This window comes from Physeter macrocephalus, chromosome 14, assembly GCF_002837175.3.
Source record: "Physeter macrocephalus isolate SW-GA chromosome 14, ASM283717v5, whole genome shotgun sequence".
NCBI classification, from domain to species: Eukaryota; Metazoa; Chordata; class Mammalia; order Artiodactyla; family Physeteridae; genus Physeter; species Physeter macrocephalus.
The window spans coordinates 24,935,687-24,949,584 of NC_041227.1; the positions used below are offsets into that span (position 1 = coordinate 24,935,687).

The 13,898-nt window shown below is 51.7% G+C and overlaps 1 protein-coding gene across 3 annotated transcripts in view; it reads left to right on the forward strand.

Moving 5' to 3' along the window:
* HM13 (histocompatibility minor 13) overlaps positions 1 to 12,900 on the forward strand; it is a 16,901-nt gene extending 4,001 nt beyond the window's left edge. The window contains exons 2-7 of one of the 3 annotated variants that reach the window (XM_028499135.2): positions 2,241 to 2,277; positions 4,950 to 5,052; positions 9,352 to 9,437; positions 11,167 to 11,313; positions 11,927 to 12,105; positions 12,211 to 12,873. In XM_028499135.2, the coding sequence (XP_028354936.1) occupies positions 2,241 to 2,277; positions 4,950 to 5,052; positions 9,352 to 9,437; positions 11,167 to 11,313; positions 11,927 to 12,105; positions 12,211 to 12,284 (626 nt within the window). In that variant the 3' untranslated portion in view covers positions 12,285 to 12,873. Of the gene's footprint in view, positions 1 to 2,240; positions 2,278 to 4,949; positions 5,053 to 9,351; positions 9,438 to 11,166; positions 11,314 to 11,926; positions 12,106 to 12,210 lie in introns of all 3 variants that reach the window. The other 2 variants (XM_028499136.2, XM_028499137.2) reach the window with 2 other exon arrangements.
* The last annotated feature ends 998 nt before the right edge of the window (positions 12,901 to 13,898 follow it).

Genomic DNA, 13,898 nt, shown 5'->3' on the forward strand with positions numbered 1-13,898 from the left:
CTTTTTATGGCTGAGTAATATTCCATTGTATATATGTGCCACATCTTCTTTATCCATTCATCTGTTGATGGACACTTAGGTTGCTTCCATGTCCTGGCTATTGTAAATAGAGCTGCAATGAACATTTTGGTACATGACTCTTTTTGAATTATGGTTTTCTCAGGGTATATGCCCAGTAGTGGGATTGCTGGGTCATATGGTAGTTCTGTTTTTAGTTTTTTAAGGAACCTCCATACTTTTCTCCGTAGTGGCTGTATCAATTTACATTCCCACCAACAGTGCAAGAGGGTTCCCTTTTCTCCACACCCTCTCCAGCATTTATTGTTTGTAGATTTTTTGATGATGGCCGTTCCGACTGGTGTGAGGTGATGCCTCATTGTAGTTTTGATTTGCATTTCTCTGATGATTCGTGATGTTGAGCATCCTTTCATGTGTCTGTTGGCAATCTGTATATCTTCTTTGGAGAAATGTCTGTTTAGGTCTTCTGGCCATTTTTGGATTGGGTTGTTTGTGTTTTTTTTATATTGAGCTGCATGAGCTGCTTCTACGTTTTAGAAATTAATCCTTTGTCAGTTGCTTGGTTTGCAAATATTTTCTGCCATTCTGAGGGTTGTCTTTTCATCTTGTTTATGTTTTCCTTGGCTGCGCAAAAGCTTTTAAGTTTCATTAGGCAGCTTTTCATGCGCCTTTTGGCCAACTGTATGTCTTCTTTGGAGAAAGGTCTATTTAGGTCTTCTGCCCATTTTTTGCTTGGGTTGTTTGCTTTTTCAATATTGAGCTGCATGAGCTGTTTATATATTTTGGAGATTAATCCTTTGTCCGTTGACCCATTTGCAAATATTTATAGTTTCCTTTGCTGTGCAAAAGCTTTTAAGTTTCATTAGGTCCCATTTATTTATTTTTGTTTTTATTCCCATTACTCTAGGAGGTGGGTCATAAAAGATCAAGAATGTTCTTCCTATGTTTTCCTCTGAGAGTTTTATAGTGTCTGGTCTTACATATAGGTTTTTAATCCATTTTGAGTTTATTTTTGTGTATGGTGTTAGGGAGTATTCTAATTTCATAATTTTACATGTAGCTATACACTTTTCCCAGCACCACTTATTGAAGAGACTGTCTTTTATCCCTTGTATATCCTTGCCTCCTTTGTCATAGATTAGTTGACCGTAGGTGAGTGGGTTTATCTCTGGGCTTACTATCCTGTTCCATTTATCTATATTTCTCTTTTTGTGCCAGTACCATACTGTCTTGATTACTGTAGCTTTGTAGTATAGTCTGAAGTCCAGGAGCCTGATTCCTCCAGCTCCATTTTTCTTTCCCAAGATTGCTTTGGCTATTCGGGGTCTTTTGTGTTTCCATACAAATTGTGAAATTTTTTGTTCTAGTTCTGCGAAAAATTCCATTGGTAGTTTGATAGGGATTGCATTGACTCTGTAGATTGCTTTGGGTAGTATAGTCATTTTCACAGTGTTGATTCGTCCAATCCAAGAACATTGTATATCTCTCCATCTGTTTGTATCATCTTTAGTTTCTTTCCTCAGTGTCTTACAGTTTTCTGCATACAGGTCTTTTGTCTCCTTAGGTAGGTTTATTCCTAGGTATTTTATTCTTTTTGTTGCAATGGTAAATTGGAGTGTTTCCTTAATTTCTCTTTCAGATTTTTCATCATTAGTGTATAGGAATGCAAGAGATTTCTCTGCATTAATTTTGTATCCTGCTACTTTACCAAATTCATTGATTAGCTCTAGTAGTTTTCTGGTAGCATCTTTAGAATTCTCTATGTATAGTATCATGTCATCTGCAAACAGTGACAGCTTTACTTCTTCTTTTCCGATTACTTACATTGATTTTTGTTAATATTCGATCAGCATGCCCTGCCCCCTCGGCTGGGCTCTGAGAGCAGTGGTTTTTCTTCCCCCTCAATATATTGAGTATGGTGCCTAGTGCTTAGGCACCCTATAAATGTTTGGGAGGGTGGGCCCAGTGTGCCACACTGTGGTGCTATGAGGTGCCAGGTCAGCGTGGTCCCAGACCAAAGCAAAATCCTGGAACCGTCTCATTGTTCCAGGTGTGGCCTGAAGGTAGAGAAACGGGATTTCTGCTGGCAGTTAGCAGTGTCAGCCACACCCTTGGCCCCTGATGATTGCTCCGTGGCTGAGAACAAGTGGGGACCCAGTTGCATATTAGCTGACTACCCTGCTCCTCCTCTACCACTGTCTAACCTGGCTTTCTCCCCGCAGGAATCTTCATCGCCTTGCTGCTGCGTTTTGACATCAGGTAAGCCGCTTAGGCACCCTAATGCTCAGGTTCCACAAGTGAGGGGCCTCCCCTGGGCAGGGAGGTTCCCTGGGGTTCTTCAGCTTCCAGGAGCCCAAAGGAGGTAACTCGGGACCACACCTTCCACCCCCACAGCAGCCAGGGCAATTCCGATTTTATCTGTGCTTTGCATCTTGAGGTTCTAAGTGTTCAAAGAGCCTGGAGAGGGTGGGGGAGGTATGAATCACAGAGTGAGATTTAAACCCAGAGGGTCCTGGTGGTACCCATAGAGCTTTCTCACCGTGTGATCTTGGCAAGTGAACTGACCTTTCTGAGGGAAGGTTTCTCATCCTTAAGTTAGTAGTAAACAGAAGCTCCTGCCTGGGGCTGACCGAGAAGATGTGGAGGGAGTGCTGAGCACAGGCTGACCTCAGCGGCTCCCAGGGAAGTCCAGCTGCAGGCACCGTCATCATCATTATCGCTTTTTATCAGCCCGGGGTCAGGTCACCGTGTCCCAGCTGCTCTAGCCGTTTCGCACCCTCTCCTTACTCAGACATTTTCAGTCCATTGTAGAAAGTGAGCACAAGGGTGAAGGAAGGGGGCCAAGTTGAGCCACCCCTTTAAACTCAGAAAAGGTCACACCGAGTTAATGCACCTGGTCAGCTGGGCCTGCCACCAGTAGGTGGTGCTCAGTCTTCCCAGTGGAGGGCGTGCTGTGTGTGCGCTTAATTTTGAGGTGGTTTATGAGCTTTTCTCAATCTCCTTGTGCCCAGTAGTTGCCAAAACAGTCATAGTGTTGAAAGTGGTAGTGAGAAACTCAGTGCCAGTGTCATGGAAATCCAAGTTGCATGTGAAACTTTAACTTTTCCTCACTGACATAGATCTGGGTTATTTGGGTAGTGCCACTGTGGAGCCTTTGTGAGGGACCTGGCCAGTCTGTAAGTTGAAGCACATCTGTGCCAGCTGCTCTGCCCCTAGATGTTCAGAGGTAATACAAAGAGCAACCCACGAGAGTCTCCAGGTCATTTGCTAGAGATACAGATTCAGCTGGCAGCACCCTCGGAGGAAGGATCTCATTCCTGGCCTGGACTTGCAGGATAAGCAAGTCCTTCCGAGATGGTTCCAGAATCTGCATGACATTCCCAAAGGGAATCTGTTACCCTTCAGGCTGCACAACAGGACAGGTCTCAGTGTACTTGCAGCTCCAGGCTCAGAAGCCACCAGGGTAAGGAGGGAAGGGCATCAGAAGTGCTCATTCATTCCACAGATGTTGCTGGACACAGGCAAAGGTCCTGAGCTGGCATTGTGAAAGGGCATCAAGTGATGGCCATGCCAGGTTGCACGGGTCAGCTCTTCTGAAGCTGATCTTTGGTGAATCGCCCAGGAAGCCACTGGCGTTCTATCCGTGTAATCAACATCCATTCAGTATTCACAGCGGGTTACTGAACTGTTAGCTCCACTGCGCTTAAAAGAACTTAGCTGTACAGTTTCTGTATCAGTGTTCCTCAAAGCATGATCCACCTGTATCAGATTCAAAATGCAGATCCCCAGGGCTTCCCTGGTGGCGCAGTGGTTGGAAGTCTGCCTGCCGATGCAGGAGACACGGGCTCGTGCCCCGGTCCGGGAAGATCCCACATGCCGCGGAGCGGCTGATCGCCAAACCAACAAGGACCTACTGTATAGCACAGGGAACTATACTTAATGTTTTGTAATAACCTGTAAGGGAAGAGAACCTGAAGAAGAATATATATATATATATATATATATATATATATGAATCACTGTGCTTTCCACCTGAAAGTAACACGGTAGTCCGGAGCCTGTGCTCCGCAACGGGAGAGGCCACAACAGTGAGAGGCCCGCGTACCGCAAAAAAAAAAAAAAAAAAAATGCAGATCGCCAAACCAACAAGGACCTACTGTATAGCACAGGGAACTATACTTAATATTTTGTAATAACCTGTAAGGGAAGAGAACCTGAAGAAGAATATATATATATATATGTATCACTGTGCTTTCCACCTGAAAGTAACACGGTATTATAAATCAACTATACTTCAATTTAAAAGAAAAAAGCCAAAAATAAATAAAGTTATTAGAAAATAAAAAAAACTCTGCAGATCCCCAGACCTATTAGATCCAACTCCCTGGGAATTGGACCTAGAACTCTGGGTGTTTCTTTTCTTTTGCGGGGGGCGGTTCTCTTGTGTTTTTTTTTGTTTTTGCTTTGTTTTTTTGGCCGTGCTGCGTGGCTTGCGGAATCTCAGTTCCCCGACCAGGGACTGAACCCGGCCACGGCATTGAAAGCCCAGAATCCTAACCGCTAGGCCACCAGGGAACTCCCATACAGCTCTGTATTTTTTTAACATGCTGTCCAGGTGATTTTTATGCTGGCCTGAGCTTCCTGGCCGCTGTTCTAGGTTACAGCATTTGATATTCACCAACCACTAGGGAGATGGCTCGTGGTTTTCCCATTTTGCAGATGAGTAAACTGAGGCTGAAAGAAGGAAAGTGACTGGTCCAAAGACACTTAGCTGGGGCAGAATCAGAGTGCATGCCCACCTCCAAGCCACTGGCCCAGAGCTCTCAGCCACCCCACACAGCCTCCAGGGTCTTCCCCAGCTCCCCTCCTCCTCACTGTTGCTCTGCAGTGCCTCAATCTCACCCTCCTCTCTCCCCACACCATCACTGAAGCTTGAAGAAGAACACCCACACCTACTTCTACACCAGCTTTGCAGCCTACATCTTCGGCCTGGGCCTGACCATCTTCATCATGCACATCTTCAAGCACGCCCAGGTGAGCATGACTGTCCTCGGTGTATCAGGAGTGCTTTCACTGCAAGTGATGGGCACTTACTTGTCCCACATGCAAGCAGTCCAGTGGTGTAGAGCAAGCGTGTCTGTGATTCTCCTGGCCTTTTCACCTGTGGTCGTTGCAAGGTGACTGCCCTACTTCAGGCAGCACATGCACACTGGTGGCAAGGAGGAGGAGGAAGGATGCCAGCATGCCTGTCGCCTTCATCAGGAAGGCGACACCTTTCTCCGAGTCCTCTCAGCAGATTTTTGCCCACATCTCTTGGGACAGATCAGTGTCACTGGGCCCCAGCTGTAATGTGGCCATGGCTTCTCAGCCTCGGTAGTGGGAGCAGACAGAAGAACGGGATCAGGTGGGTGTTGGCGGTCTCAGCCCATTGTCCACCCACCAGGTAAGTGATAGGATGTCAGGGTCCCCCTTCCATCACTCCCCAAGCAGGCCAGGCTCTGCCCCCTTCTCCCACCTAGATGGGTACTGAGCTGCCACAGAGTGAACCAGGCTGGGCTGGGGCGGAAAGCTGTCAGTGTGGCCTGGAGAAGAGGAGCTGGGGAGGGGAAAGCCAGCAGACAAGGTTGCTCTCTCCTGGAAATAAGATCACTCCCCACGTGTCAGGCTCTGCTCAGTACTTCACAAGGATCCTGTGAACAGATGAGGGAACTGGAGTTCAGGTGCTACGTGGCAAGTGTGTGGTGGAGCCAGGATTCAAACCTGTGTCACGTGAAGGCCAAGCCCAGGCTCTGAACCCCCGGCCATGGGAGAGGCGGTGTGGAGTGGAGGCTAAGGGAGCCCTGGTGTGAATCCAGGCTCCACCGTCTGCTTTTGCAGGACTCTGGGCAAGTTGCTGAAGTTATACTCAGGATTCCTCATTGATTCGTGAAAACAGAAAATGAGGATAAATAATAGTAGCCACCTTGGGGTCGTCTGAGGGTGAAATGAGTTAATATAAGTAAAGTGCTCAGAACCATGCCTGGCCCAGTTAGTATTACTGTACCCTCTCCATCCTCCCCTCCTCCTCCCTTCCCCCTTCCCCAGGGCACCGGCCACAGAGAAGCCACATTTAAATTAATCACAAGAGCTGCTGGCCAGTTACTCTGTGCCAGGCCCTGTGCTAAACCCTCTCGCTCATTAACTCATTTAGTCCTTACAATATTTTCATATCTACAATGTCTGTGAAATTGATACTGATGTTTTACAGAAGGTCCAAGGTCCCCTGGCCCATAGATAAACCAAGAAGCAGTGGGGAAGCACCTCTCATTCACTTCTGCCCCAAATGGCCTTGGAAGCTCCGCAAGATGAGAGGGACATGCACTTGGCAAGGAGGGCGCAGAGTGCTCGGGCCTCCTTGGAGGTCTCTTCTCCAGCTGTCAGTCCCGTGAGAGTCCAAGCCCAGAGCTATTCCACAGAGGGCCACCAGGTGGCAGGCTTGCCTTCTGCCTGGGCTGGACTCAGCGAAGGCTCCATTGGGAGCTCTCACACAGGCTCAGGGCAGAGGTAGGAGAGGTGGTCCTCTCTGTGGGAGAGAGAAAAGGAGCCTTCCCTGGGTGACACAGCAAGTCAAGCTGAGACCTGGCTGGAGCCCTAGACTCCTGGTCTCAGGCCTCTGCTACTCCCCAGCAGCAGCCCTGCTGTTCTCCCCAGTCATCCACACGGGCATCTCTCTGAAAATCTTTTTTTGGGATGGGGATTGGGACACAAGGGAAACCTGTTCTTTGAGCTCCTTCTCCCTCTCCAAGACATAGGCCCAGTGCGAGCGGTCCCCTAGGTAGGGGTCACCTCTGCCTCTGTGTTCCCATTTGGCTTCTATCAAAAATGCACTCCAAGCCAGGACTAGCAGCCTCCTAGAAAGGCGTTTAATGATGATCAGGTGTCCTCATCATACGGACGGAGGGGGAAGCCCAGAAAGGAAAGTGGTTTATCTGTGGTCACACAGCAAAGCCAAGGCAAGATGGAGAGGCAGGAGTCCTGACCCCCAGCTCACTGCCCCGAGCTGTGCATCCCATCCTCTCCTTAGCACTGACTTTCTTTGGAGCGGTTCCCTTGTGCCTTGAGAGGAAAAAAAAGAATAGGTTTGTATGCCTGTGATACTAAGCAAACTCAGTTCTTCCCGAAGGAGCCCCTCAGTTGCTGCCAGCTCACGTAAGTGAGCCAGGCCATGGTGGGGCCAGACTTCTACACACCCTCCTCCTGGGAAGCCTTCTATTTTGCCCAGCCTGGCCTTGGTGAAGAAAATATACTGGACTTAGAGACAGAGGAACCTGGGTCTGTATCCTGACCAACTGTGTGATTTAGGGCAGATCCTTTTTTCTCCTCTGATCTTCAGTCTCTTCATCTATAAAAGTGATCTACTTTTCAGAAATTAAATTTTAATCAGTTTGTTTTATTTTTATTTCATTAATTTTTGCTTTGCCTTTATTATTTTCTTCCTACTGTGGGGGTGTTTATTTTATTCTTTTTCTGACTTCCTGATTTGAAAACTGAGATTGTGTATTTCCAGTCTTTCTAGTAAATATACTTAGGGTTACAAATTTTCCCCTGAGTACTGCCTTGGCTGCCTCTCACAAGTCTTGGTGCACACCTTTGTCGTTGTGATTTCTATCATTCTTGGCCCAAAGCCTATCTCATAGCAAAGACCTGATGCAGGAGAAGCAGCTCAGCTGCCCAAGTTCAAATCCCAACTCAGCCACTTAACACCCTGTGTGACCTCAGGCAAGTCATTTCCTTCTGAACCTCAATAGCATCATCTGTAAAACTCAGATCCAAATGATTAGGCTGTTATTAGTTTCAAGGATAATGTATATGAAGTGGGGTGAGGTAGTTCACAGCTCACCCATGGCAGGAGCCAGGAAATGGTCTGATGGTCAGCCTCTGGAGACTGTGGAGCCCTGTTCTCTAGCCAGGGGCTGGCTTTGCCTTTGGAATAATGTCTCCTTCACCCTCACCCTAGTTATCTCCAGGACACCCCCTTAATTTTGTGAGCATCTGTGAGGAAACCATTGGCTTAGTATTTACCAGGCCCTCTTCTGAGTACCAAGAATACAGCAGTGAACAAGACAGCTGTGGAGCCTGCCCTCATGGAGTTGACAGCATAAGAGGAGAGAAACTCCAGGCTATAGTGGCACAGGGATGTTTCAGTCCAAGTTGCCAGAGAATGTTGTGAAGAATTGCGGGGGGAGTGGAGGGGCTGAGAGTATGCAGCAAGAGGGCCTGACTCCATGCAAGCAAAGGCTGCCCCACAGAAGTAACAGCTGAGCTGAGGTCTGATGGAGGAGGAACCTAGGCACAGGTGGGAAGAACATCCCAGAAAACGGTACATGCAGAGGTCCTGTAGCTTCAGGTGACAAAGAGGACCAAAATGAGACCAGTGTGGCCAGAGTAGGGCAGGGCAGGTGAGGTTGGAGAAGGAAGCAGGGGTCACATCTCATGGGGACTTCAAGCTGCTGGGAGCAATGGGGGCCACGGAGGGTTTATCAGTAGCATGAGGTCCAGCTTTCAGATGCTGCAAGGAGAAGAATGGCTTTGGAGTCTGGGGGGGTGCCCAAGTTCAACCTTCAGTTTGCCATTTAGGCCTCCAAGGCCTGGGCTACCCCCTCTCCTCCCGAAGCATCAGCCTTCCTTCCATACACAAGGAGGATGGTCACAGCGGGTGTGGAGATGGACTGAAGCGCTCCCCAGAGGCTGAGCTCGGTGCACACAGTAGGTACTCTGGGAGCAGGGCCTGTTAAGTGTAATTGTCCCGTCCTCCAGACCCAGCTTCACCAGGAGTTTCCTCACAGGCTCTGGGCCCAGACCACCTGCGCATGAATCCCGGTGGAGCCAATGACCAGTTGGGTGACCTCAATCCAGGCCACAGAAAGTACTCCATCCATAGCAGCTACGTCGTAATCATTGTCATTCTAACAGCATCTCCTGGAGCGTTGTTAAAAGTGCAGACTTCCAGCCCCAGACCTAGGCACGCAGGGTCTCCGGGAATAGGACCAACTCAGGAGGTTGCAAGTTTGAACCTGATGTCCTGGGCAGTTGGGATGCTGCCATCCAGACTTATGGGCACCCTTAAAGCCCTGCATACTTGAGTTTCTTTGGGTTTCTTGTGTTCCCTCCCAGAGAAGAACAGCCCTGGTCTGGAGTCAGGAGCCCTGCGTTTGGGCCTAGCCACTGACTTGCTCTGTGAACCTGGGCAGTCAGTGTCCCTCAGTCACACCCGGGAGAGGGTTGGCGTGATGGGCACAGCCCTGAGCCTGTGCCCTGCCCATCATTGCCTCACCAGCCTGTGTTCTCTCTCAGCCTGCACTCCTGTACCTGGTCCCCGCCTGCATCGGCTTTCCTGTCCTGGTGGCACTGGCCAAGGGAGAAGTGACAGAGATGTTCAGGTAAGAGGCGGCAGGGGGCAGAAGTCTGCATGGCACAGGTGCACCTGCAGGCAGCTAGTGGAGCCTGCCAGGGCTGTTGGTACATGTCTCCAGGGGAGCACTCTTCCCACCACCGGCCTCACCCCTCGCCCTTTCCACCAGCACATGGGTGCCAGGCCCGTGGGCAGCAGCGGAACCCTCCTGGGGGCCAGGAGCCGGGAGAGGGCAAGGCCTTGGGGCTCTCGAGGCAGCCCCCACACCCAGATGCCAGCTGAGTCTTGAGAAGGAACTGGCTGGTGTAGATTCCCCCCCAGACTGCCCCACTGTTGGGAACCCTGCGTTCCCATTCCTGACTCTGCTGCCATGTGACTTCAGGCATGTCCTTCCCCTCCTCCGGCCTCAGTTTCTACACGCGAGTAATAGAAGGGACCCTAGTGTGCTGGAAATGCCCTGTTAGAAGTCAAGTGTCAATCCCCATCCAGTTCCCTCTGTGGCTGTAACCCACAGCTAGCTGCTTTCTCTCTGTCTCAGTCGCACATATACCCCTTCCCCATGGCCATCCGCACACGTGCCACACCGATGATCAGCCCCACCCTGACCCCAAGGCCTGCATGACTCCGACAGGTGTCTGCTCCCCAGCAGCACTGACCCGCCCGCCAGGGACCCAGAAATAGCTGCCAGCTGCAACTGAAGCTGCCCACTCAGGGGCCTTCCACCCAGCTCCACCTGCCTGGCCTCCCGGTTGTCCCTCGAGCGCCTGCCAGAGCCTTCTGTGCACCTGGCTGCCTGCAGGGGAACCTGTGACTCACCCCTCCCCCGTACCTGCCTCTGCCCTTCCTAGGAGCCCCAGGCTCCCAACCTGCCTGCTCGTGGCTCCCGGCCCGGCAAAGCCCTGTGGACTCTGGGGCAAGGCTGGGGGTGAACCTGGGGGCGGATCTGGGGGAGCTCTGGGGGCAGGGGTGGGACCCGAGCTCAGTCCCTACCCTCACCCTCAGCTCCCAGCCCCCACTTGGGGTCACCTCCCCAGCCAGGACAGAGGGCGCCTGCCTTTAACCACTTGGTGCTTTGTTTCTCTAAATGTTCGCCCACGTGGGCGCCCCACCTTTCTGTCCCCCACTCCCCAGGAGGTTCTTAGATTGAGGTGATAAAGCAGATGGTCTCTCTCTTCTCTTTCTGCCCATCTCTCTCCCTAATTCTCCACCTTATCTTTGGTTTTACTTTTCTTTCTATTGGCCCTCTCCTTTTTTTTTTAATTCATTTACTTCTTTTTAAATAGGTAACACATGCACATCGGTCAAAATTCCACAGCATGAAATAAAAAAAAAAATTCCATAGCATGAGAGGGACGACCCTCCAGACCTCAGCCACCCCCAGAGGCCAGCTCTGTCCCTGGACCTTCAGAGACATCTCTGCACCTAAAAGCACGTATGTGTGTACACATTCTTGTGCAGATGGTGTCATTCTCGGAGCATTCTGCATCTTGATCTTTCACACGAGTGTGTATCCGCAGCAGCACGTATACATCTAGGGCATCCTAGTTCTTTTGCGGAGTGTCCCCCTATGTAGGTGCATCTTTTTTTCTTTGTTCTCCAAGTAACACTGGCTTCTTTCCACAGAGCCTGAAAGTGCAGAGATAGGTAAAAGCAAGACCCAGTTCTGCTCCCTGCTCCTTGGAAGAGAAGTCTCTGTCCTCCCTTAGTCTCTTCCTCTCCATCTCTTTTTTCTGTCTCTCTGTCTGTCTCTCACACAGCTACGAGTCCTCAGCGGAAATCCTGCCTCATACCCCGAGGCTCACCCACTTCCCCACAGTCTCGGGCTCCCCAGCCAGCCTGGCGGACTCCATGCAGCAGAAGCTAGCTGGCCCTCGCCGCCGGCGCCCGCAGAATCCCAGCGCCATGTAATGCCCAGCGGGTGCCCACCTGCCCACTTCCCTCCACTGCCCTGGGGCCCAAGGTAGGGCAGACACCCCAGCTCCAGTGTACAGGGCAGGGAGGCTTGCCAGGGACAGGCGGCAAGAGGCAGCTCCTCCACCACCCCCAGGCAGTCACAGTGCCCAGCCGCAGGGTGGGGGAGCAGGGCCTCAGAACCCTGGTGTCCTCACCAGTACGGTGGGACTCATGTGAGAGTGGGTGTCAGCAGCCCTTGTCATACAGCAGTAGACGCTGTTACCACTCTCTGTATACGTATAGCCTTGGGCAAGTCACTTTCCTCTCTCGGAAACCTCTCTGTTCATCCGTAAGTGGGCACGTGCCTGCCTTGTGGGGTTGATCTGGTAAGGAAACGTATTGTCCTTGGCCTGAGCTCACTTGCTCAATAAGTGGAGCCCATAGTAAGAGTTAAGCAGGGTGTCCGCCTGGGAGAGTGGCACCCTGCCACTTGCCAGTAGAGCAGCCCCCTGCCTGCCCGCACCCCTGGGGCTGAGCTGTTTGACTCCTGCCGTGTGCCCTGGGAGGCAGCGCATCTCCCGTAGCCTCATCCTGGCTGCCCCTTTTTTCCCCCGTTCTCTCCAGTGGAAGGTTCAAGAAGCTTAAAATTGGTCTTCACAAGCCCAAGTCCAACCTCTCCCGTTTGCCGCTGCCCTTGCCACCTCTTGGCACCACCAGGCACAGAGAAAGCGGAGCAGGCAGCCTGTCTGAGGAGGGCGCACAGCGGGGCCGGGCCAAGTCCTGGAAGGTGCCGGGCCGAGGATGTGTGCGCCCAGGGGTTTCCCCGCGATGGTGGGAGGTGGGGCACAAAGATTCTGCTCTTCCCTCCTCTAAATGTGTCGTCTTTGTTGTTTTGTTCTTTTGGTCAGTTATGAGGAGTCAAATCCTAAGGATCCAGCAGCAGGGACAGAATCCAAAGAGGGAACAGAGGCCTCGACATTGAAGGGGCTGGAGAAGAAGGAGAAATGATGCGGCTGGTGCCTGACCCTCTGAGGGCCAGACACACGGGGTGGCGGGGTGGTCCCCCCCACACGGGCCCGCACGGCCGCAGTCCTGCTGAAGGGGACCGGCAGCTCCAGGAGAGGGGCAGGGGGCAGCAGGCTCCCTCCAACGGGGCCTCCGGGGCCTGGTTCCCTCTCCCCCTTCTCTGGCCTTGCTCTGCCCCTCCCCATCCCTGCCCGCCAAGGAAGCCCCCAACTGCCCCCACCCCCCCCCCAGGTGCCAGGTGGGAAAAGTGGGTCTGATTTTTAGACTTTTGTATTGTGGACTGACTTTGCCTCATATTAAAAACTCATCCCATTGCCCGGGCAGCCCACTGTGCTTCTGGAAGGTTCTTACCCAGTATCTTACAGCGGGTTTACTAGGTCTCACCCTCCCACCCAGAGACTTTCCTGTAAGAAAGGGGACTGTGGACTGTCGCAACCTGTGTTGAGGCCCTGACCTCTGGGCCCCTCCTTCTTTTATGCCCACCCAGTGCCTAGCCAGTATGCCAGCTCAGCACCCCCAGGATACCCTCTGGCCAGAAGAAGGGGCCCTCGAGCCCTCTCCCCTGACATCCAGTTTTCCTGCCACGCTGCTCCCAATACCTGGGGGCAGTGAGGGTGTTGGACAGGTGCTGGATGCATTACCTACTGGAGTAAAGGTTTGCAGGGAGGAGGCCGTGGTATCAAAAGGCTGACCTGACTCAGCAAGGGGATCATTATCTGTAAAGCCAGGGAAATGGGCAGGGCCGTGTGAGCCCCAGGAAAGAGTCTGGATTTTATTCCCAGGCTGGCAGGAGTCTTCTGTGATCCTGTTGTCCCCATAGCTTCAGCTGGAGAGTACTTGGACTCCAGGTTGCCCTAGAGATGAAGGCCCCACCGCTCCCATTCTGCCCATTCCTGAGATTCTTCCCCAAATGACTACTATAAGGCCAGAAAGATCCTGATTCTAGGAGCCGCCCCCAGGGCCCCTGGAGAGGCTGGGGGGCGGGGGTGGAGGGACTGGGCCCAGTGCTTCCGAGAGGCCATCCAGGCCCGAGAGCTGGAGATCCCATAGCTAGGGTTTCTCCAGGGATTGCTGAAGACAGCAGCCCTGGCCTGTAGGAGAACCCCCAGTGGACCAAGCCAGGGGTGGGCACAGCCCTCATCTGCCTGCCTGGGGTGGGGTCACTGGGTGGAGAAACTGATGTGGGGAAGGGTGGCCACTGGCCCGAGACTCAGACCTTCAACACCCCACCCAGAGATCTCTCTTGCCTGAGCTTCAGGTATAAAGGCTGAAAATGACAGGGGCTTCCAGACAGTTTGGAGCTAAAGCATAGGTAGGAGCAGAGAAGCGGGGCTGTTACATGTACCGAGCACCTCAGTACAGGGTTTCACTTAATTCTCATACTCTCAGGCTGTGGGTGCTAGTATAAGTCCCATTGCACAAGTGAGAGAGTTGAGGCAGATTACCTAATCATAGACATGGATTTGACCTTGAGCAGTCTGAATCAAATTCCAGAGTTCCTAAGGACTTTGCAGCTCCTCTGCAGACCCCTGGGCCCGAGTCCCTACCAACTTCTCTGGGCCTTCTGGAA